At 37.3% G+C, this 25,959-nt stretch overlaps 1 protein-coding gene across 14 annotated transcripts in view; it reads left to right on the top strand.

The window, feature by feature from the left end:
• The window catches only part of CEP112 (centrosomal protein 112), a 569,199-nt gene that overhangs the window by 160,513 nt on the left and 382,727 nt on the right, over positions 1 to 25,959 (top strand). For all 14 annotated transcript variants that reach the window (XM_010379988.2, XM_030923682.1, XM_010379989.2 and 11 more), the window contains exons 13-17: positions 619 to 773; positions 1,384 to 1,513; positions 2,225 to 2,317; positions 3,064 to 3,123; positions 25,285 to 25,364. In XM_010379988.2, the coding sequence (XP_010378290.1) occupies positions 619 to 773; positions 1,384 to 1,513; positions 2,225 to 2,317; positions 3,064 to 3,123; positions 25,285 to 25,364 (518 nt within the window). The remainder of the gene's footprint in view (positions 1 to 618; positions 774 to 1,383; positions 1,514 to 2,224; positions 2,318 to 3,063; positions 3,124 to 25,284; positions 25,365 to 25,959) is intronic.

Raw genomic sequence — 25,959 nt, 5'->3', positions numbered from 1 at the left:
AACTTTGTCTTGTTTACTGCTATGTATCTACATTCTTTTTTTTTTTTTTTTTGAGACGGAGTCTCGCTCTCTCACCCTAGGCTGGAGCTGGAGTGCAGTGGCGCGATCTCGGCTCACTGCAAGCTCCGCCTCCCAGGTTCCGCCATTCTCCTGCCTCAGCCTCCCGAGTAGCTGGGACTACAGGCGCCCACCACTACACACGGCTAATTTTTTGTATTTTTAGTGGAGACGGGGGTTTCACCATGTTAGCCAGGATGGTCTCGATCTCCTGACCTTGTGATCCGCCCACCTCGGCCTCCCAAAGTGCTGGGATTACTTGCATGAGCCACCAAGCCCAGCCTATCTACATTCTTGAATATTACCAGCTTCAGTAAATATTCATTAAATGAACAAAAGGCTAAAAATGTATAACTATGATGTTCTTATTTTTGTGATAGTAAGCATTATTTCTTTAAAGACTTGGTTAATTTCAAGGTTGATTTAATTTTTACTACCATGGTTTATGATCCATTTGTTTTCTTTATTCTTATAGATTATACATTTTCCTCAAGCTTCTTACTGATACAAAAGTATTACAACTGAGTGAGAGACTTTCTTAACCATGACCTGTTCTTTTAGAACCACATGATCAAAGAACTGGAGGCCCGTGTCCAGCAGCTGACTGGAGAAGCAGAGAACAGTAATTTACAGAGGCAGAAATTAATTCAAGAAAAAGCGGAACTTGAAAGATGTTACCAGATAACGTGTAGTGAATTACAAGAAGTAAAGGCAAGGTATTGTATGAAATCAGATATCTATCAGGTGTAGCTATAAAGTGCTCATATTAACTGTATAAGTTATCTGCCAAAATTAATTACACCTTGTGCGTTTAGCCATGGGAAATTCCTAAACTAAAGACTGCTCTTTGTTTGTTTGTTTGTTTATTTATTTAGAGACAGGGTCTCTGTCTGTCACCCAGACTGGGGTGCAGTGGCGTGATCATGGCTCACTGTATCTCAAACTCGGGCTCATGCAATTCTTCCTCCTGATCCTCCCAAGTAGCCAGGACTGCAGGCATGCACCACCGTGCCTGCCTAATTGTTCTGTTTTTATTTTTATTTTTGTAAAGACAGGGTCTCACTCTGTTGCCCAGGCTGGTCTCAAAGCCTTTTTCTGAAGTGATCCTTTTGCCTTGGCTTCCTGAAGTGCTGAAATTTCAGGCATGAGTCACTGTACCCGACCTGTTTTTAACATAAGCAGAATGTTTAGAAGCAGTTGACAAAATGATGGATACTTATTTAATATATTGAATGGAAATGTATTTGGATTTAGCTGGTTAAAAAAATTCATTTTAGAAATTGGTTTTTAATACATTGGAAGTCTATTTTATTCTCTTGTTTTTAGGCGTAACACACTGCATAAAGAGAAGGACCATCTTGTAAATGATTATGAGCAAAACATGAAACTGTTACAAACCAAATACGATGCTGATATAAACCTTCTAAAACAAGAACATGCTCTTTCAGCTTCTAAGGTATTATTTATGTTGGTAGATAATCCACGTGAAGTATTTATTCTCTCAGCCTAGAGCCATAGATAGCCAAGTAGAAATTATTTGGCATTTGAAATTAGTCTCTCTTTCACTTTATTCTTAAATAACAGGAACTTCAGGAATTTTTATTGGTATTTAAAATGTTTAAAATTCTAAATGTCTACTATATAGCACAACACAAATGCTTAATAAACTGAATTCTGCTATAAGCTAATCATTTTAAGTGCCGAAGTTTTAAAAGGAGGAAACAAATAAATTCCATTGCTTAGTTGTATGAATAATACATTTTATAGAGTAACTATATGCGTTATTATTTTGAAATCTTGGTTCTGCTCTAGTTTTATAATTAACATTTTGAAGTTTTCTGTAAAGCTATTATTTTTATGTCAGTGTTACATTTCCATAACTTTAAATATTATGTAACATTTAATTTCTGTTTTTACTTTAAAAGATTTTATTTTTATATCAGCGTTACATTTTCATATTAAATACCCTGCTGCATTTAATTTATAACTTTTACTTTAAAAGATTAATTTTTCTAGTATCTTTTAAAAACATTTTTCATTCAGATTTCTAGATAATTTTAATTCTGATTGGACTTTCAGAGGTAAAAAAAGGGACATTTTTTCAATCAGAAGGTATAATATGGTACAAAAATCAATATTCTGCTTTTTATTCTTAAAATCCTTCTAGGCGTCTAGTATGATTGAAGATTTAGAACAGAATGTCTGTCAATTAAAACAGCAGTTACAGGAATCAGAACTTCAAAGAAAGCAACAACTAAGGGTGAGTGTTGTATTTCTACACAGAAGAACAATGGTCAAACACAGTTTTCTTGATTTAGATGTATAATTGAGAGTCAATTAAAAAATAAAACTCAGAAATGCAGGTCGTCTTTTCTGATTCTTTTATCGCATTGTGTAATTTTACATTTTATTTATCTTAATAGAGATTGATGCTAATGAGATGTAGAGAATAAAGTACAATAATTTGAATTGGAATGATCTCTTTTGAGATTAGTTTTAAAAATAAATTTTATTTAAATGTATTATTATTTTAGAATAATTTCCTTCTTTTAAATTACCTGCCAATCTTCATAATTTCTCTCTTTCTTTCCCTCTTTCTTCTCACCTGTCTCTCCCTCTGTCTCTCTCTTTTGCACCTTTTAGATCTTTTCTCTAGTGATCAAAAAATACCAAGGACTGTTATATGATATAACTTCAAATTTACCATTTCCATATTTATTGACTTGGTCATTTTTAAAGTAATCTCTTAATCTTAAGGGTCAGAAAGATTTTCTTATACTGTAAAGCAAGTACTTCTGAGAATAGTAATATCTTCAGATGACTAAGTTTTTATGCCTTGTAGTATAAAGCTACTCAAATTTCTGCCTGTAGGGCTTACTTAATAATATGCAAAACTCTGAACTAAAGTTTGACATTAAGTAGATTGACTGATTTCATTAGGTTGCTAATTTTATTAACTCTATTATAATTTAAAGTATAGTAAATATAAACATTTATCATTCACAGGATCAAGAAAATAAGTTTCAAATGGAGAAAAGTCATTTAAAACACACCTATGAAAAAAAGGTAATATGTTTTATGGGAAGCTATAAAATATTTAAAATAGCAAATGGGGCATTAAGGCAGACTGATTTTTATAAAACCATACGTTCTCACCTTTAAAGAGTAACTTGTTTCTTTGTCTTTTTTTTTTTTTTATACAGAGCCTTGCTCTGTCACCCAGGCTGGAGCAGTGGTGCAATCTCGGTTCAGTGTAGCTTCTGCCTCCTGGGTGCAAGGGATTCTCATGCCTCAGTCTCTTGAGTAGCCGGGACTACAGGTGTGCACTACCATGCCTGGCCAATTTTTGCGTTTTTAGTGGAGAGGGAGTGTCACCATTTTGGCCAGGTTGGTCTTGAATACCTGGCCTCAAGTGATCCGCCCGTCTCAGCCTCCCAGAGTGCTGGGATTACAGGCATGAGCCGCCACGCCCGGCCAAGAATATTTGTTTCTAAGTTAATTTCAACTAACCAGTAATTAAATTTTGCTTATTTATTTTTCCTGTTTATGTAATAAACAACTGCTTCAGTTCAATTATTAGTTATATCAACATTAAAACACTGCTTGCATGTTACATTTAATGAGTGAAGAGTACAGTTGGTCCTTCATATCCATGGATTTCACATCTGTGGATTCAATCAACCACGGATCAAAAATATTCAGGAAAAAAAAATTACACAAAGGTTCAAAAACCATAACTTGGATTTGCCGTGTGTCAAGTACTATGTTGAATTCATGTGAATGAAGTGATGTGTAAGCATTAGATTAGGTACTATGTAAGTTATGATGAGATGACTTAAAGTATATAGGAGGATGTATGTAGGTTATATGCAAATACTACACCATTTTATAAAAGGGACTTGAGCATCCATGGATTTTGGTATCCTCAGGGGACCCTGGCACCAATTCCCCATGGATGCTGGGGGACAACTATATTATTATCTTAACCTCTCATAATAACATGTTGAAATTATATTTTCTTTCTACCAGTTTAAAAATATACAATCGATGGGATGTATTTGGTATTCTGTTGTGTCATATGTGCAACAAGAACTTGAAACATTTAACAAAAGAACCTAAAACAATGAAAGTACTGACTACTATTTGAAAAAGATTAGCAATTGTTCCTTGTTGTTTATAGTACTATTTCAACTGGCGTATGTTGATATCCCTCCTGTAATAACTAGGGGGTTATTGACACACTTAATACCTTAGGCAGTAAAGTGCTGAGTTTTATAGATTTATTTTAAAAATTTTTGTGTAAATTTGACAGGTACTAGCACAGTTTTTTTACATGGATATATTGCATAAGCATGAATTCTGGGCTTTTAGTGTAACCATTACCCAAATAATGGACCCATTAGGTAATTTCTCATCCCTCGCCTCCTCCTAGCCTCCCACCCTTCCAAATCTTCAGTGTCTGTCATTCCACACTCTCCACAATCTATGTTCATGTGTACCCATTATATAGCTTCCACTTACAAATAAGAACATGTGGCATTTGACTTTCCCTTTCTGAGTTGTTTCATTTAAGATAATGTACATGCAAATGGTGTGCATGTGTGTGCGGTCTATATATATCTATATGTGCGTGTGTGTGTGTGTGTGTATGCCACATTTTCTTTATCCAGTCATCCATTTATCGACAGTTGATTCCATAGTTTGCTATTGTGAATAATGCTGTGAGAAACCTATGAGTACTGATCTTTTCCTTTGGGTAGATACCCAGAAGTGGAATTGCTGGATCAGATGATAGTTTTATTTTAGTTCTTTGAGAAGTCTCTATACTGTTTTCCTTGGAGGTTATACTAATTTACATTCCCCCCAGCAGAGTGTTAGTGTTTCTTTTCTCTGCATCCTCACCAACATCTGTTATTTTTTGGCTTGTTAATAATAGCCATTCTGACTAGAATAAGATGGTATCTCATTGTGGTTTTAATATGCACTTCTCTAATGTTTAGTGATGTTAAGTATTTTTTCATAGGCCTGTTGGCCTTTTGTATGTCTTTTTTGAAAAATGTCTACTCATGTCCTTCGCCTTCTTTGTAATCGGTTATTAATTATTATTATTATTATTATTATTTTGTTGCCGTTGTTGTTGTTTGTTCCTTGTAAATTATGGATATCAGTCCCCAGGCCAGGTGCATAGTTTGCAAATATGTTCTCCTATTCTGCAGGTTGTCTTTTCACTCTATTGATTATTTACTTTGCTTTCTAGAAGCTTTTTAAAAAATTAAGTCCCATTTGTCTGTTTTTGTTGCTTGTGCTTTCGAGGTCTTAGTCATGAATTCTTTGATTAGACCAATGTCCAGAAGAGTTTTCCTAGGTTTTCTTCTAATATTTGTAGGGTTTCAGGTCCTACATTTAATTCTTTGATCCATCTTGAGTTGATTTTTATATATGGTGAGAGATAAGGATTCAGTTTCATTCTTCTGCACATGGCAATTCAATTTACTGACCACCATTTATTGAAAAGGGTGTCCTTCCCCCAGTATATGTTTTTGTTGACTTTGTCAAAGATCATTTGGCTGTAGTTATGTGGTGGTGTTTCTGGGTTCTGTATTCTGTATTACCTAATAGAATACAGATCTATTTTTATGCCAGTTCCATGCTGTTTTGGTTACTATAACCTTGTAGTGTAAGTTGAGTTCAAATAATGTTATACTTCCAGTGTTGTTCTTTTTGCTTTGGATTGCTTTGGCTAATCTGGCTCTTTTTTAATGCCATATGAATTTGAGGATTGTTTTTTCTAAGTCTGAGAAAAATGATATTGATATTTTTGTAGGGATTACATTGAATCTTAGATTGCTTTGTGTAGTATGGTCATTTTAACAATATTAATTCTTCAAATCCATGAGCATGAGATGTTTTTCCATTTGTTTGTGTCATCTACAACTTCTTTCTTCAGTGTTTTGTAGTTTTGCCTCCTTTTACCTCCTTGGTTAAATATATTCTTAGGTTTTTTTTAAAATAAGTTTTGTAAATGGGATTGCTTCTTGATTTGGTTCTCAGCTTGTTTTTGATACTTAGAAATGCTACTGGTTTTTATACATTGATTTTGTATCCTAAAATTTACAGAATTCAGCTATAAAATCTAAGAGGTTTTTTTGGAGGGGAGAAATCTTTAGGGTTTTTTTTTAGGTATAAGATCATATTATCAATAACTGATATAATTTGACTTCCTCTTTTTCTATTTGGATGGCTTTTATTTGTTTTTCTTGCTTGATTGCTCTGGCTAGGACTTCTCGTTCTATGTTGAATAGGCATGGTGAAAGTGAGCATCCTTGTCTTATTCCAGTTCTTATTGGGATTGCTTTCAGCTTTTCCCTGTTTAGTGTGATGTTGGCTGTGGGTTTGCCACACAGATCCTTTATTATTTTGAAGTGTATTCTTCTATGCCTAATTTGTTGAGGGTTTTTATCATTAGGGTATGGTCAATTTTATCAAATGCTTTTTCTGCATCTGTTGAGAAGGTCTTATGGTTTTCGCATTAATTCAGTTTATGTGATGAATTACATTTAATGATTTGCATATGTTGAATCATCCTTGCCTCCCTGGAATAAAACCCACTTGATCATGGTGTATTACATTTTTGATGTGCTGTTGGACTTGATTTCTTAGTATTTTATTAAGGATTTTTGCATATATGTTCATCAGGGATATTGGTCTGTACTTTTTTTGTTGTTCAGGCTTTTAAAAATCAGTTTTGTCAATCTTTATCTTTTAAGTAGAACATTCTTTCCATTTGCATTCAAGGTTAATATTCATATGTGAGTTTTTTTTTCTTGTTATAATGTTATCTAGTTGTTTCATAAATTCTTTGTTTCTTTTTTCTCTGTCTTTGTGGGTTGGTGTTTTGTCATGTCGCTATTTAATTTCTTTCTCTTTCTCCTTTGTGCAATTGCTTTGTAAGACCTGTGAGTTTATACTTAAATGTGTTTTTATGATGGTGAATACAGAGCTTTCATTTACATGTTTAGAACTCCTTTGAGCATTTATTATAGAACCAGCCTAATAGTGACAAATTCCCTCAGTATTTGCTTGTCTGGGAAATACGTTATATTTCTTCTGTTTATGAAGCTTATTATGTCAGGATATAAAATTTGTGGTTGACAGTTTCTTTTTAAGCACTCTGAAGATAGGATCCCAATCTCTTCTGGTTTGTAAAAGGGTTCTGCTGAGAAGTCTGATTTTTTTTCTTTATCAGTGACTAGATGCTTTCGTCTTGCTGAGTTTAGGATTTTTTCCTTCGTGTTGACTTTAGACAACATCTGATGACTATTTCTCATGGTGAATTGCATCTTGCAATATCTTTTTCTAGTGTTTGTTGCACTTCTTGTATGTAGATGTTTAAATCTCTTGCTAGACTACAGACATTTTTGTCAATTATTTACTTAAATAGGTTTTCTAAACTTTTTGCTTTTTGTTCTCTTTCAGGAATGCCAGTGATTTGTAACTTCAGTTGCTTTATGTAGTCCCATACTTCTCAAAGGCTTTGTTCATTCTTTTTAAATTTATTTTTAGTTTATTTTTGTTTAACTGGATTAAGTCAAAAGTCCTGTCTTCAAGTTCTGAGAATTTTCTTTTCTACTTGGTCTAGTCAATTGTTGAAGCTTTCAGCTGTATTTTGTAATTTCTTAATTATTCATTTCCAGAAATTGTTTTTTCTAAGATATCTATCTCATTGGCAAGTTTTAAAAATTTGTATCCTGAATTGATTTTGTGATACCTTTGTGTTGGTTTTCAGAATATCTTTTATCTCATTGAATCTCTTTAAAATCAGTATTTTTAATTCTTTATCTGGCATTTCTTTTTTTCTTTTCTTTTTTTTTTGAGGTGGCGTCTCGTTCTGTCGCCCAGGCTGGAGTGTAAGTGGCGCAGTCTCGACTCACTGCAAGCTCCGCCTCCTGGGTTCACGCCATTTTCCTGCCTCAGTCTCCCGAGTAGCTGGGATTACGGGCGCCCGCCACTGTGCCCGGCTAATTTTTTTTGTATTTTTAGTAGAAATGGGGTTTCACCATGTTAGCCAGGATGGTGTCGATTTCCTGACCTCGTGATCCACCCGCGTCAGCCTCCCAAAGTGCTGGGATTACAGGCATGAGCCATTGTGCCTGGCCTTTATCTGGCATTTCAAAAATTTTATTTTGGTTAGGATCCATTGCTAGAAAATTACTGTGTTCCTTTGTGGGTGCTATACCACCCTGCTTTTTCATACTTCTAGTATTATTATGGTGATTTATTCACATCTGGAGAAATAATAACTTATTTTTGAATTTCATTGAAATGTAACTTTTTTTTATTGTGGATATAATTATGAAGTATGTTGAGTAGAGCTGTTTACTTCTGGATATGTTAAGTGTTAAGGCTTTGTATGATTTCCTTGGTTATAAATAGGCTTAGTGTGGTGGCTTTTTCAAATACTGGTTGTAGTAGTGGTATACCTGGAAGGTAAGCGGGCTCATAGCCTCCTGAGAAGCCACAGTGGCATTGATGATTGTGGTAGCAAAGGGCATGGAATTCTTATGTTATTCCCAAGCACTGTGCATTTGTGTCAGCAGATTTACTATGGGGTTTGCAGGTCAACCTCCAGACCATAGATAGCACTTGCAGGTAAAAGCCAGTTGCTCTTGTAGGAATAAAGTTTATGCTTGATCTTTGTTAACCATGAGAGGTACTTCATTGCCCAGACAATGGCTGGGCCATAGAATATTCAGTGGACTGGGTCATGTGCTCAGTCTCAGTGGAGGCCAAATCTGGGCAGAGCTGGACTGGGCAAGTCTGTATTCACACCTCCTAACAGTGGGCAAAAGTGCCAACCCTGACAGGGGTCTAGAGGCAGTCAGCACGTGACTGGCGATAAGGCTAGGCAAGAAACAGAGCAGCCACTGCTGCACCAAATTCTCTGCTTGGGAAGTGATTGGTTTCCCACGTGCCTACTCCAGGTAATAGGGAGAGGGACCCACCTCTCACTCTTCAGACCTGAGGGAGCTCACACCCCTATTCCAAGTAAGGGAGCCAGTTGGAACACTCAGAAATATTACGTGCAGTTTTTTACTTTATTTTTCAAAGCTGCCTGTGGCCACAAAACCCACTACTCAGGCAAAACCATGCCTTTTCCGCAACTCTCCTCCTATTTCAGGCTATGAAGGAGGGGTATCCCAATTCTAGCACCCACAGCTGGATTGCACACCACACTTACCTCTAAGTTCTGGCTGTGAGAGCTCTTCGCCTGCTCCAGATCCTGCACTCCAAATCCTGGCCCAAGAGTAATGCTGGTGCTGCTGCCACTGCTAGGTTTCAGGCCCACTCAGCTTGATATGAATTAGAATCAAGAATGGCATTGTCCTGTTGGGTCCCAGATCTGAGACAATGCCTGGCGTACTTCCTGGTATTCCTTTTCACACTCTTCTGGCCTCTCTCCTAGTTATATCCAGGGCTTGGGAGGGACAGGGTGTTCCCCATGGCCTAGGTTGCACAGTTCCCCACTAGACAGATAGATTACAGAGGGACATTCTCTTCCCCTCTCCTATATTGGAGCTTCACTCAGTTCTCAACCAGACCTAGCCACTGTCTCCCTGCTCACCTTCTCTTCCCCAGTATCTGAAGTTTTCTTTCACTTTCTGTTGATTTTTCGTTTCCTTCTTGGACAAAATTCTTCCAAGTAGATAAGGCATTTTGGGAAGGCCTCTGGTCTACCATCTCAGGAAAAACAGAGTTCTATAGATTTCTGACTATGAAACTTAAGTTTCTAAATTGTCTTTTGGTATAAGATATAGAAAGTAAAAGAGTAGTTAAATGGCAAAGGTTTTGTTGCTGCTTTTGTCACTATCTGCTGTTTCAACATTTATCAAATCAACTTGTAAAATACAAAATAATAGAAAATGAAAAAAGTTAACATTTATTTAGAATAAATACAAGTTAAAATTAAATATGGTTTATATCACAAAATGTTAAAGACACTTTGTAGTACCACATCTTGTTTATCCATATAGTCACTCAGCAGATACCCATTAAATGGTTATATTGGGGAAGGTATTACATTAGGTACTGGGGTGGGGTTGAGGATGAATTAGACATAGATTCTGCCCTCCATGAGCTTCATGTATAGGAAAAAATCTGTTTCTGTCATTTGGAAAAGTGTTTCTAGTAACATGTATTGACCTGCACATGTGCTCTTTAAAATCATAATAGATTTCCTTATTGTTACAGTTCTAATGCAGCTCAATACAAGATGTATTTCATATGAAATGGACATACTTTTTCATAATCCTTGCTTCCTGTATAAGGCATCAGTGTCCTCTGGGTGTACTTGTTAGTCCACTGTTCATTCTTTGGGCAGATCACTGGCTGTCTATCCATTAAGGAAGAGCTTCCTGGCTTCCTGCTCTGTTGCAGTCTGGTAAGCCGTCTTCCTGATATTCTGGTATGTATGTGCCTGTGAGACAGGCGGGTTGTGGTGAGGAGAAGGAGATGCACTGGCTAGTTGTAAAATAAGGTTTTCCTATCCCAGACTTCATTACATTCTACTGAGGACTGTTACACACATAGAGATAGACCTAGAAAGGAAGTCTTTCTTCTTCCATTATATTTTCTTGGGTATTTAGCTTCTAAGTAAACTAAGGTTTCTGCTATCAGTCTCCTTCCCTGGTGAATGTACACTAGAAAGTGAATATTAGAGCTCAGTTCATCTGTATCCAGTAGCCTGCTGACCATTCCTATTCTATTTCACTTCAAGGAGCAGACCTAAATCCTTTTTATTAGGTATCTTAACTACAGTGATTCCCTTTCCATGCGGTATCAATTGACCTTGCTTTTTAATAACATTACTTGTTAAAGTGTATTAGTTGTTTTCACTGTAAATAAGATTTGTTTAAAATAATAACGATCTTTAAAAGAAAAATAGCCATCGTTGTTCCTATTGCATATATTCCTAGCATTATTTACATTGGAAGAAAATGTTGCTCAGCATGCTATTTTATTTTATAATTAATTTCATAATCTCCCCCTTTTACATTGACATCTGTTTTCTTTCTTTATTAAACCTGCTGTGATCTCAAGCCTTGAAGTTTTGATGTCTTATATCCCTCTCAGGGAATATCCTTTTTGATAGCTCAAAGACCTGACATAAATCTTCCGTAGCCCTGGACTGTGTAACTGTAGAGCTAAATGGGATGTATAGGGCTTTTTGTTGTTGTTGTTAATGTTACAGGTGTGCACATTCAATAACTTTAGGTATAAAACTTAGTTCTAAATATCTCTTCAGGAGGGGGAAGTGCCATTGAATGACATTGTTCTCTCCTGCCTATGAGACAGCAGCAGGACAGGAGCATAGGATTCTAACTTGTCTTTGAGGTAAAAGAAACAGCGTCAGATGCTGTCCCTAATTTAAGCACACACATATTATGTAATGGTCTTTATTGATCTCTAGCAGCTATTGCCTGCTCTTAAGATCTTTGAACATCAAACAAATAATAAGTAGTAAACTGAAATATCATTGTTTGATGAAGTGTCCTCATCTGTTAAATCAGGAAATGGTTAGACTAAATTATTTTACTAGCAAGGAAGCACCTGCCCCCTACAAATAACCTATTGCTTGTTTTCCAAACAGTTACCAGAGAGTAAAAGATGGTGCTGTTTACCTAGAGAAACATGCCAGACATATGTTAAACACCTATGTTCTAAAATGTACTGAATTGAAATATCTACTTACAATCATTCTGATGGAACTGTTTAACAAATGAGATACGAAGTCTAATGGAGTTCACAATCCTTAAAATATAGTTATTCCAATGCCTAGCAATCATGTGTACTTTTTAAAATCATGTTTAAAATAGTCACAGCTTTATATTTAACATATTGGATAGTGTTTTTGAACTACTACTGACATAATTTTTAAGAGTACGTGTGCCTTTAGTGATGTTTCAAAATGTGAAATTGTGCAGTGAAAAGATTTACGGAAGTTATGCAGCCTAATCCCCCACATTTTTCATATTGGGAAGCAGAGGTCATAGCAGTTAAGAGGCATTGCAGAGTTATTCAGCTAGTCAGTGTTTGGGTCAGTACCTCCTCTGTGCACTTTACTATGCTATGGTGTCTGCCACAGTATATCTAGTTTCTGATGTATAGCACAATCTCTTTCTTATTTACACAATATTCCTTTTGTGATTACCTAAATTCTTGGGATGCAAGGGAGCAAAAAATATGTTCAGTGAATATTCAATAAATGTGGTTATGGCTACTTAAGTCAATTATTTATAGCAAATTCTCATGTTTGAGAATATATTATGTGTCCTTGACTATCTGGTTTGTGTTTTCATTATGTATCAATTTTTTTTTTTTTTTTTTTTTTTTTTTTTTTTGAGACGGAGTCTCGCTGTGTCGCCCAGGCTGGAGTGCAGTGGCGCGATCTCGGCTCACTGCAAGCTCCGCCTCCCGGGTTCCCGCCATTCTCCCGCCTCAGCCTCCGAGTAGCTGGGACTACAGGCGCCCGCCACCACGCCCGGCTAGTTTTTTTTTTTTTTTTTTTTTTTGTATTTTTAGTAGAGACGGGGTTTCACCATGTTAGCCAGGAGGGTCTCGATCTCCTGACCTCGTGATCCACCCGCCTCGGCCTCCCAAAGTGCTGGGATTACAGGCTTGAGCCACCGCGCCCGGCCTATGTATCACTTTTAGATTCTTTTCTGGTATTAATAATTTATAGTGGGGAAAGGATTACAAGCAAATCATTTATTGCTTACTACCATTTGTACATTAAAAAAGAATGGTTGGCAATAGTATTATCTCTTTCTACGTTGTTTCTTTTATGTACAAACAAAGATTTTTTTTTTTTTTTTTTTTTTCCCGAGAGGGAGTCTTGCTCTGTTGCCCAGACTGGAGTGCAATGGCACAATCTCAGCTCACTGCAACCTCTGCCTCCCATGTTCAAGTCATTCTCCTGCCTCAGTCTCTCGAGTAGCTGGGATGACAGGTGTGTGCCACCACGCCTGGCTAATTTTTGTATTTTTAGTAGAGATGGGATTTCACCACGTTAGCCAGGATGGTCTCAATCTCCTGACCTCGTGATCCGTCTCCCAAAGTGCTGGGATTACAGGTGTGAGCCACCGTGCCCAGCCCAAACAAGGTTTTTTTTTTTTTTTTTTTTTTTTTTTTTAAACCCACCAAAAGTATTGATCTCTTCTGTTTTGCCAAGATCTGTATGCAATGATTTCTCACTTTTCTGGTGTTTACTTATATCACCCACAACTATCTGGAATATAGGTAAAAACTAAAAATGCAATCCAAAAAGGCTCTCAAATAATACAGATATATTCAATTAAGAAAAAACAAATTTAAAACAATACTTATTGACTATTGGAGTATGGGCTAGATATTATCCTGTGTCCTAGGGATATAAAAATGAGAAACAGTTTCTACCTTAAGAAACCCCCAGCTCAAAAGTATGGTCATTGGCATGTTGATGTTTACCTCAGAGGGGAGTCCCTAATTTTCCCACCCAGAGAATTTCATTCTAATAATTTTAGAAGCAATAAATTAGATCAAGGTGCTTGTGTTAGCACACCGACAAGTGTCAAGAAATGGCAGCTGAAAACTTGTCAGAGGTGAAGATTCAATAATGAATGATAAAAAGCAGTTATAAAGAGTCAAAATGCTTAGCAGTTCAGGTACTACTTTCTGAAAAGGTGGACAGACTAAGGGAATTACTGTGTTGTGGCACACTGTGATTTTGGGTGTTCATAATAACCTTGAATTATTCAATCTGAGAAGGTAATAATAATGTTTCACATATACTGAGCATTTATTATGTTCCTCATATTGTTCTAAGGTCTTTACATCAAGTAATTTATTAACTTATCACAATTCTTTGATATACTTATTGTTATCCCAATTTTTCAGAGGAGCCAACTGAGGCAAGGAATGTTATGTGGTTTGTGAAGGAATAGGGACACAAATCCATGCCATCTGATTGTGAGCTTGGACTCACAATCATCGTGCAATTTTAGAGATAGATTTTTCTCAAGAAGTTAATTTTTTGAAGCTTCCCGTTTAAAGGGATAAATCTCAATTGTGCTTTTATGCAGGCAGTTCTGAGTCCCAGAAAAAAAAAAAAATCAGCAGTAAATAGAGGGGAAACTACTGGTACATGGTACATTGGCGGCACAGTGCCAATGTGCAAAATACCTATTGACTTGTCAGCAACTCTGATAGCAGTTCCTTGTTGGTTTACCATGTGACATATCATTTTAGACTACCAGTGAAGCAGGCCGTGGCTTGAGGAGAAACGTGCCTCCTCAGTAGAGCAGTGTAACCTAGTGCAAACCCTCCTGGGAATTGGTTTTAGCTTTATCTCTGCGAGGGAGACCACACTTACAGACCCATAAGAGAAGCACAGTTACAGCCCCTATAGTTTTTGTCAAGCAGCATACTGAATGGTGTTCTGAATGCCAAGCACCAAATCTGAGTGGTGTATGGTGTTCAAGAATGAGGAGGAGAACAGAACCAAAATGGAGTCTGTGGGAAAGTGTTGTAGAAGAAAGGAATGAGAGCATTATACAGAAGATTCAGAGGAAGGAGTTTCTCCTGAAAATGTATTACTCCAGAAGAAAATGGTTAAAAATTCACCAGTAGCATACAATAAGATATGATATCTATGAAGGAGGAACAGATACCATAAGGAAAGAAAGGGATGAAGTGAAAATTGTCATAAAGAAATCGTAAGGAAACCAAAAGTTCAATAGCAGACTTAAGATCACATAGGAGCTGATTGGGTTAGGTCAGATTTTGTAAATAATTAAATCAGCGATATGAAGGCAAGGCATAATGACCTTTCAGACTGCAAAAGAAAGGGACAAAGAATCAAAAATTTTGAGGAAGGTGATATTAAGGCAGAAAATATAAAACCAGTATACAACAACTGATATTTCTGAAGGAAGGCTCAGAATAAAGTAACACAAAAATAACTAAAGATATGAGAAAACTTTTCAGAAGGTCTGTGTATGTAATTTTAAAGATTCCACTCTTTATCAGCTAAAAATCAATACAAGAAGATTTTAAAAAATGTTTGAATTACAGTATAAAGAGAATGATTTTTATAAATGTCCAGACCAGGAGGAGGGGAAAGCAAAGATTAGGTGACTTTAGGCTTCTTATTTGCAAATCTAAATGTCATAAAACAATAGAGAAACTAACATATGCTGTATTTTAGGCCAAAATGTTGTGACCTAAGAATCTTGTACCCATATGCATAAAGGCAGCAGAATGACAGTATTGAATGTGCAAAGCCTCAAAAGATGTAGCACTTGGATATTCTTTTTGAAAAATAAAATTACCGGATGATGGACTTTAATCAACCTAAGGATAAACAAAAGATCAAATCAAAGAAAAAAAATAAGAATGAAAAAGTACTGGTGAATGCCAAAATTAAAATAGAGATGAATTTAAATATTGATTGTGTACCACAATATAAACAATGGAAATGTCAGAAGAGAATCTTGAAAAAGAAGGTATGTAAAGTTAAAACAATTTAAAACCACTATCTGCCTCAGCATCTCGAGATGAGATACAGGAAAACCAAAATGGCCAGGAGAGGGAGAAGGAAACATATGCCAAGTTATTATTTTAACAGGGCATAGGTATTAATTTTTAACTTGCTGAATATTAGAGGGATTTAGATAAAAAATAATTGTGAAATATTTATGGCATCGTTGGTGTAGTTAAAATCTGTTTCCAAAGACAATGTCCTTGACAAAATACTAGCAAACCAAATTCAACAGCACATCAAATGATCAGGCACTATGACCAAGTGGGTTCATTGTTGGGATGCAAGGATTGCTCAAGATAGGTAAATCAATAAATGTGAGAAAGGATGGCTGACTAGATGCAGCTAGAAAGAATGTCTGCCACCACGGTGTAGGACATTGGGAAGACTGGCGCATTCCAAGTCAATCTTCAGAGGCAAGTTATTGAGAGTGGACAGAGGGAGGACAGAGACACTGGACTGAAAGGGGAGGAAGCTGGGAACCCTGCATGGGGCTGCAATGCACTGGGTCTTCTTCCTGGCTCCTAATGACTCCTGGGGAATGGGTGAGTTGAGCAGGCAAGGAGCGAGTTGCTCTTGTCTTGGACCTCTGTCCTGGCAGCAGAAGACCCCATGACTCCCACACTTGAGCTGGCAGAGAGAGTTGCTTAGAGAGATGGCAGGACTCCAGCCTGTACAGAGCCCAGAGAGTTTTGATGCGGGAATGTCTGCAGGGGAGCATGGCTGGGGTCGCCTATTCCCCTAAGGCTCGCCATATTCCTCTGGGAGACTCTAGCCTTAAAAAAATTGTTGAACCTGAACAGAGCAGATGGGGCCAGTCTTACCTGAACTTTCCCATCTGCTGGCCTCTCCTAGGGCCATAGCCTGGCTTTGCCTGCTTACAGTACAGTCTTCAGATGCCCAACCAGGATGCCACCCCAGGGTCCTCATCATAGCTCCTGTGCTGGCAGACTGTGCCAGATTATCAGAGAGCTCCTGCAGAGTGGCCCCCACTGACATGCACCGGCCTACTTACACTCTCCCTCTGCTGCAGCCTCCCCCATGCTGCTTTACCAGCAAGCACTCACCCATGGCCATCCCCCTATTGCCATATCGACATATGTGTGCATGGGTGAACCTTGCCCTTCCATGCTGGTGTGGTGATGTGCGTGCACCCCACTGTGCCATTGCTGCCAGCGTGAATGCACCTGTCCCCCACGTGCTGCTGTGTTGCAGTGCTGCCATTTCTGGCATGAAAGCGCTCAGGGAGTCCAGTGGCCCTGTCTCCCACCACCATTGCCACCAGTGTGAATATGCACAAGGAGTTTGCCAGCCCCACCCTAGCCAGAAACCCACTGCTATACCAATGCTGCCACCAGTGTGAATGCACACACAGATGCCAGTGACCCCTCCCCTCCATGGTGCCACTGCTGCCACTGTGAATGTGCATATAGAGGCTGGCAGTCACTGGTCTGCCAGTGCCCCGCCCCAGCTGACAAGGGTGAAACCTGCTGTACTACCACTACTGCTGGCAGATGCAAACAAGCATGAATCACATTGCCACTGCCTGATGAAGCACTTTGGCTGGCACCACTTGCAGTGTTGTGGCCATCAGACCAGGAACACTTTGGCCCATTTAACACAGCAGGTTCCCAACTTTGAGGGACCAGAGAGCAAAGCCAGTGACCTGATACCAGCCCCTTAGAGTTAGAGTATACAGCGTGGGAGTATTGAGCTGAACCTTGGCCCCCTCAAAATCTACTAGAAATGAAGCCAGTTGATGGACCCCACCTTATGCCACAAACCCCCAAAGACATCAGTGGAGATAAAAGCAAAAAACAGAACAACGCTACCATCCAAAGGGCAGCAACTTCAAAGGTTGAAGGGACATGAGCCCACACAGATGAGAAAGAACCAGAGCAAGAACTCTGGCAACTCAAAAAGCCAGAGTGTCTTCTTACCTCCAGACACCCACAGTAGTTCCCCAGCAATGGTTCTTAAACAGGCTGAAATGACAGAAGTAGAATTTAGAATATGAACAGGAACGAAGATGATTGAGATTCAGGCAAATGTTGAAACCCAATCCAAGGATTATAAGGCATACAATAAAATGATATAGGATCTGAAATATGAAAATGCCTTTTTAACAAATAACCAAACTTACCTGATAGAGCTGGACAATTCACTTCATGAATTTCAGAATACAATCACAAGTGCTAATAGTAGAATCAACCAAACTGAGGAAAGAATCTCAGAACTTGAAGAATGGCTATCTGAAATAACTAGTTGGACAAAAATAAAGAAAAAAAAAGTAAAATGAAAACAACTTCAGAGAAATATGGGATTATGTGAAGAGACCAAATCTATGACTTATTGATGTCCCTGAAAGGGAAAGAATGCAAGTAGCTTGGAAAATATACTTCAGGTTATTGTTCATAAAAATTTCCCCAGACTTGCTAGAGAGACCAACATGTAAATTTAGGAAATGCAGAGAACCTTTGCAAAGTACTACACAAGAAGACCATCCCCAAGACACACAGTTATCAGATTCTCCAAGGTCAAAATAAAAGAAAAAATATTAAAGACAACTAGAGAGAAGGGTTAAGTCACCTGCAAAGTGAAGCCCATCAGGGCAACAACAAACCTTTCAGAAGAAACCCTACAAATCAGAAGACATTGGGGGCCTATATTCAGCATTCTTAAGGAAAAGAATTTTCAGCCAAGAGTTTTATGTCTAGTCAAACTAAGCTTTATAAGCAAAGGAGAAATAAGGTCCTTTTCAGACAAGCAAATGCTAAGAGATTTCATTACCACCAGACCTACCTTACAAGAGGTACTGAAGAGAGTCCTAAACATGGGAAGGATAGACTATTACCAGCCAGTACAAAAACACACTTAAGTATGTAGACAATAGAGCGACCACACAAACAAACCTGTAGTACAGCAGGTTTCACCCTTGTCAGCTGGGGCGGGGCACTGGCAGACCAGTGACTGCCAGCCTTTATATGCACATTCACAGTGGCAGCAGTGGCACCATAGAGGGGAGGGGTCACTGGCATCTGTGTGTGCATTCACACTGGTGGCAGCATTGGCATAGCAGTGGGTTTCTGGCTAGGGTGGGGCTGGCAAACTCAAGCTGCATAATAACCAGCTAACAACATGATGTTAGGATGACAGGATCAGATCAGCATATATCAATACTAACCTTGAATGTGAATGGGCAAAATGCCATAATTACAAGGCACAGAGTGGCAAGTTGGATAAAGAGGCAAGACCTAATGATATGCTGTCTTTGAGAGACACATCTGATAGGCAGTGACACCCATAGGCTCAAAGTAAAGGGATGGAGAGAAATCCACCAAGCAAATGGAAAACAGAAAAAGCAAGGGTTGCTATTCTAATTTCAGACAAAACAGGCTTTAAACCAACAAATATCAAAAAAAGACGAAGCAGGACATTATATAATGATAAAGGGCTCAATTCAACAAGAAATCCTAACTATCCTAAATATATATGTACCCAACACAGGAGCACCCAGACTCATAAAGCAAGTTCTTAGAGACCTCTGAAAAGACTTAGACAACCACTGGATAATGATGGGAGACTTCAATACCCCAAGGGAGAAAACTCACAAAGATATTCAGAACCCAAATTTGACCCTTGACCAAATGCATGTATAGACATCTACATAACACTCCACCCAAAACAACAGAATATATATTCTTCTCATCTGCATATGGCACATACTCTAAAACCAAGCACACAATTGGACACAAAACAATTCTTAGCAAATAAAAAAAGCAAAATTATACCAGCTACACTCTTGGACCACAGTGCAGTAAAAATAGAAATTAATACTAAGAAAATCACTCAAAACCATATAATTACATGGAAATTAAACAACCTGCTCCTGAATGACTTTTGGGTAAATAATGCAATTTAGGCAGAAATCAAGAAATTCTTTAATGAGATTAAAGATACAATGTACCAGGATCTCTGGGATATAGCAAAGGCAGTGTCAAGAGGGAAGTTCATAGTGCTCAGCACTCGTATCAGAAAGTTAGAAAGACACCTAATAGTACAACCAGAGCAACCGGAGAAACAAGAGCAAACCAAGCCCAAAGCTAGCAGAAGACAAGAAATAACCCAAATTAGAACTGAACTGAAGGAGACTGAGATGTGAAAAACCATACAAGAATACTTCCCAATACTGAACCAGGAATTAACTGAATCCCTGAACAGACCAATAATGAGTTCCATAATTAAATCAGTAATGAAAAGCCTACCAACCAACCAACCAACCAACCAAACAAACAAAAACCAGGGCCAGAGGGATTCACAACCTAATTCTAGCAGATGTGTAAAGAAGAGCTGCTACTATTCCTACTGAAACTATTCCAAAAAATTGAGGGGGAGGGACTCCTTAACTCATCCTGTGAGGTCAGCATCATACTGATACCAAAACCTTACAGAGACATGACAAAAAAAGTAAGCTTCAGGCCAATTTCCTTGATAAACATTGATACAAAAGTCTTCAACAAAATACTAGGAAACCAAATTCAGCAGCACATTGAAAAGCTACTTCACCACAATCAAGTATACTTTATCCCTCGGATGCAAGGTTGACTCAACATGTGGAAATCAATAAATGTGATTCATCACATAAGCAGAACTAAAGACAAAACCCACAAGATCATCTCAATAGCTGCAGAAAAGGCTTTTGATAAAATCCAGTATCTCTTCATGTTAAAAACTGTCAACAAACTAGGCATTAAAGGAACATACTTCAAAATAATAAGAGCCATCTATGAGAAACTCACAGCCAACATAATACTTAGTGGGCAAAAGCTGGAGACATACCCTTAAAAACCTCAGCAAAGTAAAGATGCCCTCTCTCACCACTTCTAATTAACATAGTACTGGAAAACCTGGCCAGAGCAATCAGGCAGGAGAAAGAAATAAAAGGTATCCAAATAGGAAGAGAGGAAGTCAAATATCCCTTTTTGCAGATGATACGATTCTATGCCTAGAAAACCTTATAGTCTTTGCCCCAAACTCCTTGATCTGATAAACAACTTCATCTGATAAAAAAACTGTATTTTTTCAGGATACAAAATCAATGTACAAAAGTCACTAGCATTCTTACACACCAGCGACATCCAAGCTGAGAACCAAATCAAGAATGCTGTTCCATTCACATTAGCCACAAAAAGAATAAAATACCTAGGAATACACCTAACCAGAGAGGTGCAAGATTTCTACAATGGGATAAAAAACATTGCTCAATCTAATCAGAGATGACACAGATAAATCAAAAAACATTTCATGCTCATGGATAGGAAGAATCAATATTGTTAAAATGGCCAATCTGCCCCAAACAATTTACAAATTCAGTGGTACTCTTATCAAACCACCAATGACATTCTTCACAGAATTAGAAAACTGTTTTGCAATTCATATAGAACCAAAAAGACATCGAATAGCCAAGACAATCGTAAGCAAAAAGAACAACCTGGAGGCATCACATTGCCCAACTTCAAACTATAGTATAAGCCTACTGTAACCAAAACAACATGGTACAGTACAAAACAGACACATAGATTATTGGAACATAACAGAGAACCCAGAAATAAGGCTGCATACTTTCAACCATGTGATCTTCAACAAAGTCAACACAAACAAGCAATGGGGAAAGGACTTCCTATTCAATGAATGGTGCTGGGATAACTGGCTAGCCATATACAGAATATTGAAACTGGACCCCTTCCCTATACCATAAGCAAACATAAAGTCAATATGGATTAAAGACTTAAATGTAAAACTGAAAACTATAAAAATCCTGAAACTTTACCTGGAAATTACCATTCTGGATATACAAAGTGGCAAAGATTTACAATCAACAGAGTGAAGAAGCAAACTACAGAATGGGAGAAAATATTTGCAAACGTTTATCTGATAAGGGACGAATATCCTAAATGTATAAGGAATTAAAACAACTTTATAGCAAAAACACAAATAACCTGATGTTTAAAAAATGGGCCAAGGACCTGAATAGACACTTTTCCAAAGAAGATATACAAATAACAGGTATATGAAAAATTCTAGACATCATTAATCATTAGGGAAAGGCAAATCAAAACTACAATGAAATATTACCTCATACTTGTTAGAATGGCCTTTGCTAACACACACATATACGCATGCATGCACACACACACAGACACACACACACACCCCAAAGGGATAACAAGTGTTGGCCAGGATGTGGAGGAAAGAGAGCTGCTCTACTCTGTTGGTGGGAATGTCATTATGGCAAACAGTATGGAAGTACCTCAAAAATTAAAAATAGCACTACCATATCATTCAGCAATTTCTACTTCTGGGTTTATATCCAAAGGGAATGAAATCAGTATGTTTAAGAGATATCTACACTCCTATGTTCACTGCAGCACTATTCACAAGAGCCAAAATGCAGAATCAAGCTAAGTATTTGTCTATGGATGAATGGGATTGACCTAAGTGTTCATCTGTGGATGGAGGAAACACAGTGGAATACTATGCAGCCTTAAAAAAGAAAATCCTGTCATTTGCAATAACATGGAAGGTCCTGGAGGACAAGTACTGCATTATCTCACTTATACGTGAAATCTGAAGTAACAATCAAACTCCTAGAATCAGATACTAGAATGGTGGTTACCAGGGGCTGGGTGGGGAGGGATGTCAGGGAATGGGTAGATGCTGTTGAAAGGGTACAGAGTTTTAGTTTAGGCTGGTCACAGTGGCTCATGACTATAATCCCAGCACTTTTGGATGCCTAGAGAGGTTCACTTGAGGGCAGGCATTTTATACCAGACTGGGCAACATAGTGAGACCCTGATTCTAAAAAAATATTATCCAGGTGTGGTAGTACATGCCTGTAGTCCTAGCTACCTGGGGGGCTGATGTGGGAGGATCACTTGAGCTCAGCAGTTTGAGGTTACAGCGAGCTATCATTGTGCCACTGTACTCCAGCCTGGGTGGCAGTGAGACCCTGTCTCAAAAAAAAAAAAAAGTTTTAGACAGGAGGAATAAGTATCTGGAGATATAACATGATGATTATTATTAATAATAATCTGTAGTATACTTGAAAATTGCTAAGAGAACAAACTTTAAATGTTCTCATCACAAAAATAAGTATATATACGATATGATGACTATGTGAATTAGCTTGATTTAATATTTTTACAATGTATACATGTATCAAAACTTCACGCATATCATATGTATATACAATTTGTCATTTGTCAATTAAAATAAATTTTAAAAACACCATGTTGTATACCTCAAAAATGTATAATTTTATTTGCCAATTATATGGCAATAAAGCTGGAAAAGTCATTTTTTGTCTCTATGTATCAATCTGTCAGAACATGGAGGAGTTGGGGACAGTAACAAAATGCCATGTATAAAAAGTAACATAAAAAATTAGGAAACAGGAAAAAATGGCATAAATAATAATATTTTAGTGCTATCAATAAATCTAAGAACATCCTCTATTAAAAGAAGAAAATGTATGATTTGGGCCGAATTCAGCTTGTAAGAGAACTTGAATAACAAAGAACAATTAAAGCAAAAGGATAGGTAAATATATGTAAGTAAACACCAGTGTAAGATAACATTTCACTTACTAGTTTCTCCGTTTAACTTTCTTCTCAATTGTCCTTCCCCCAACCTTTTACTTGAATACATTTACTTTTCTCTGTGTTTTTCCTAAGTTGGTGGGTGATTTTTCACTTAAGATTTTATTTTTTACTGATATAAAAACATGTTTCCAGGATCTTTGCATTAGGTCGTATCTGAATTTCATTTTGAGATTTTAGTCTTTGATTCTCCACGTTAAAAAGACTAGTTTTGCATTGAAATGGTGCTTTTGTTGCTTTAGTAATGTTTGTACGCCCGTGTAGTGTGCTTACTATGTGCCAAATGCTGTAATACATATTAGGGATCCAAAATAATAATTTGAGACTTGAACATGTTAAAAACTTGAACAACAGACTTCTTTTTCCCCCATGTAAAATAAAATAAATGTAGTGGCAAAAATTTGCAAGGCAAGTTGCTCTTTCTCTTTCTCATAAGACAAATAGTCTTTATGAGATACTTTAAATTTACCATTTAAAATATGGGGGAGAGTGGCTACTGGTTTCTAATTCTCTTGCTTTTTCTTCTCTGCCTCTCGGTGTATTCTTAGTTTTGAGATTATCATTCATAGCAGCCCATAGAAGCTTTTCGATATTATCTTGGAAAATTTCCTGTCTACCTTCACTTTCTTTTAGTTTATAAGCAAACATTGATTTTATTAATGTATTTATTTACTAAAACACTGAGAGAAGAAATCCAAAAGAATTTTAAAAAGAAGAGGTTAAAGATAGGGTTGAGTTAAATAGGTCTCCGTTTAAACTGATATAAATAGCTAACTACAGGTATTTTTGGCTAGCCCTGATTCAGTTTGATATGGTTTGTCACAGTGTATTTGTGTTTTGCTGTTGTTCTTGTCATTTCTCTCTTGAACCTGTTGGCCTCTCGTTTCCCTTTCTGCCTCACCTTGCTTACCAGTAGGTCTGGAGTGAGTATTCCCGCCCCACCAAGTAACTCGAGCTTTCCTGCCTCCCCTCCCAGCTGGGCTCTGCATCCTCAGTTGCCATGTATGTGGAGCCATGGCTGCTGTTTCATTCCTTCCTTTCCGTCCACTGTACCAAAGTTTCCCTTTTATATTTTAAGATCCGTATAATGTCCACATTGGTTATGTTTATCTGCATCTGCATATGAAGAGCGTTTTGTGAAGACAGATTTTTTTTTTTTCTTTTTCCTGAGACAGAGTCTCACTCTGTTGCTCAGGCTGGACTGCAGTGGTGCGATCTTGGCTCACTGCAACCTCTGTCTCCCAGGTTCAAGCGATTCTCCTGCCTCAGCCTCCTGATGAGGTGGGATTACAGGTGCGCAACACCATGCCAGGCTAATTTTTGTATTTTTAGTACAGACAGGGTTTCATCATGTTGGTCAGGCTGGTCTCAAACTCCTGACCTTGTGATCTGCCTGCCTCGGCCTCCCAAAGTGCTGGGATTACAGGCGTGAGCCACTGTGCCCGGCTGAAGACAAATTTTCATTTAGCCCTTGTTATTGATGCTGCCATCTCATTTACTCAAATGATCCACATTTGGGAAAGAGGTAGGCATGGTGGGTGGGGAGGGGTGGCAGTTTCCTTCCAAACTCAGTAAATGGTTATACAAATTATTCCCAGCTGTGGAAGAGAAGACCATTTCATCATAAACATTTTGTGTTCAGGGAATATAGACACATTGTTTATTGTATTCTCTTGAATCTTGTAAGATTTTTCTTTGATTAAAATATAATTTAAAAAATCAAAAGTGTTCCTTTTTTTCATTTTCTTTTAACTTATGAATTTATTTTAAAAGAATTCACCTGCAGGTAGACTCAAGAAATTCACTTTGAACAGAAAATAGGTATTTGAGTATAGTATTGAAATCATTCTATGGTAGACCAAGTTTCTATCTTGAAATATCTAAATCTAATTTAATATTAAAAATGGATTTGTGATCAGTTTCATTGTTTGTATGTCTCTTTTAAGTAAACTTTACTTGTCTTCCAATAAAGTTTCCATGTTCTTGTCATGGCAGGCTCATGACTTGCAGAGTGAACTTGATAAAGGAAAAGAAGATACTCAAAAGAAAATTCATAAATTTGAGGAAGCTTTGAAGTGAGTAAAATTGTAATGCATTTGATTTAAAACTACCCTTTATTAAACTGTGAGCCAAATTAAGTAACTGGGACCTAAACACTATCTTTTTATAAGAGCTTTGCTATGGATTAGTTTGCATCAGTTTTCCATCACAAATCTCTATCTTCAGGATTTTATTACTAGCCAGTAATTTTTTTTTTAAAAAAAGAAAAATCAGTTCAGCTGTTTTTAAGTGATAGGAATGTAAGAAAATAGAACTTAGTGGTTTCAGATGCTTTCTCCCTCTTAAACGAAAACAGATTTTTAAAAAAATGAGATTTTGGTCTTAGGACATTTAGAAATTTCTCTGTAGATTTTGTTGAGCAATTTGAGAAATGAAATGTTTCAGTTGTTATATTTGAAAATGGATCACTATACAGGCATTATTTAGGAAAGGTTTTGTCTTATGATATACTTGGTATTTTAGCGTTTTAGTGTACTTAGGCATACATTAAAATATTAGATTTTATTTGTCTTCTCCATTCATTTACTAAACTGATTGGGTCCTCCTATTACTAGGTTTGACCTTGCAGTTTTTAGCTGAAAAAACATTGATTCATTTAGATAACTTAAA

The sequence above is a fragment of the Rhinopithecus roxellana genome, chromosome 19 (assembly GCF_007565055.1).
Source record: "Rhinopithecus roxellana isolate Shanxi Qingling chromosome 19, ASM756505v1, whole genome shotgun sequence".
Taxonomy (NCBI): Eukaryota; Metazoa; Chordata; class Mammalia; order Primates; family Cercopithecidae; genus Rhinopithecus; species Rhinopithecus roxellana.
This window is presented reverse-complemented; position numbering and strand designations above follow the sequence as displayed.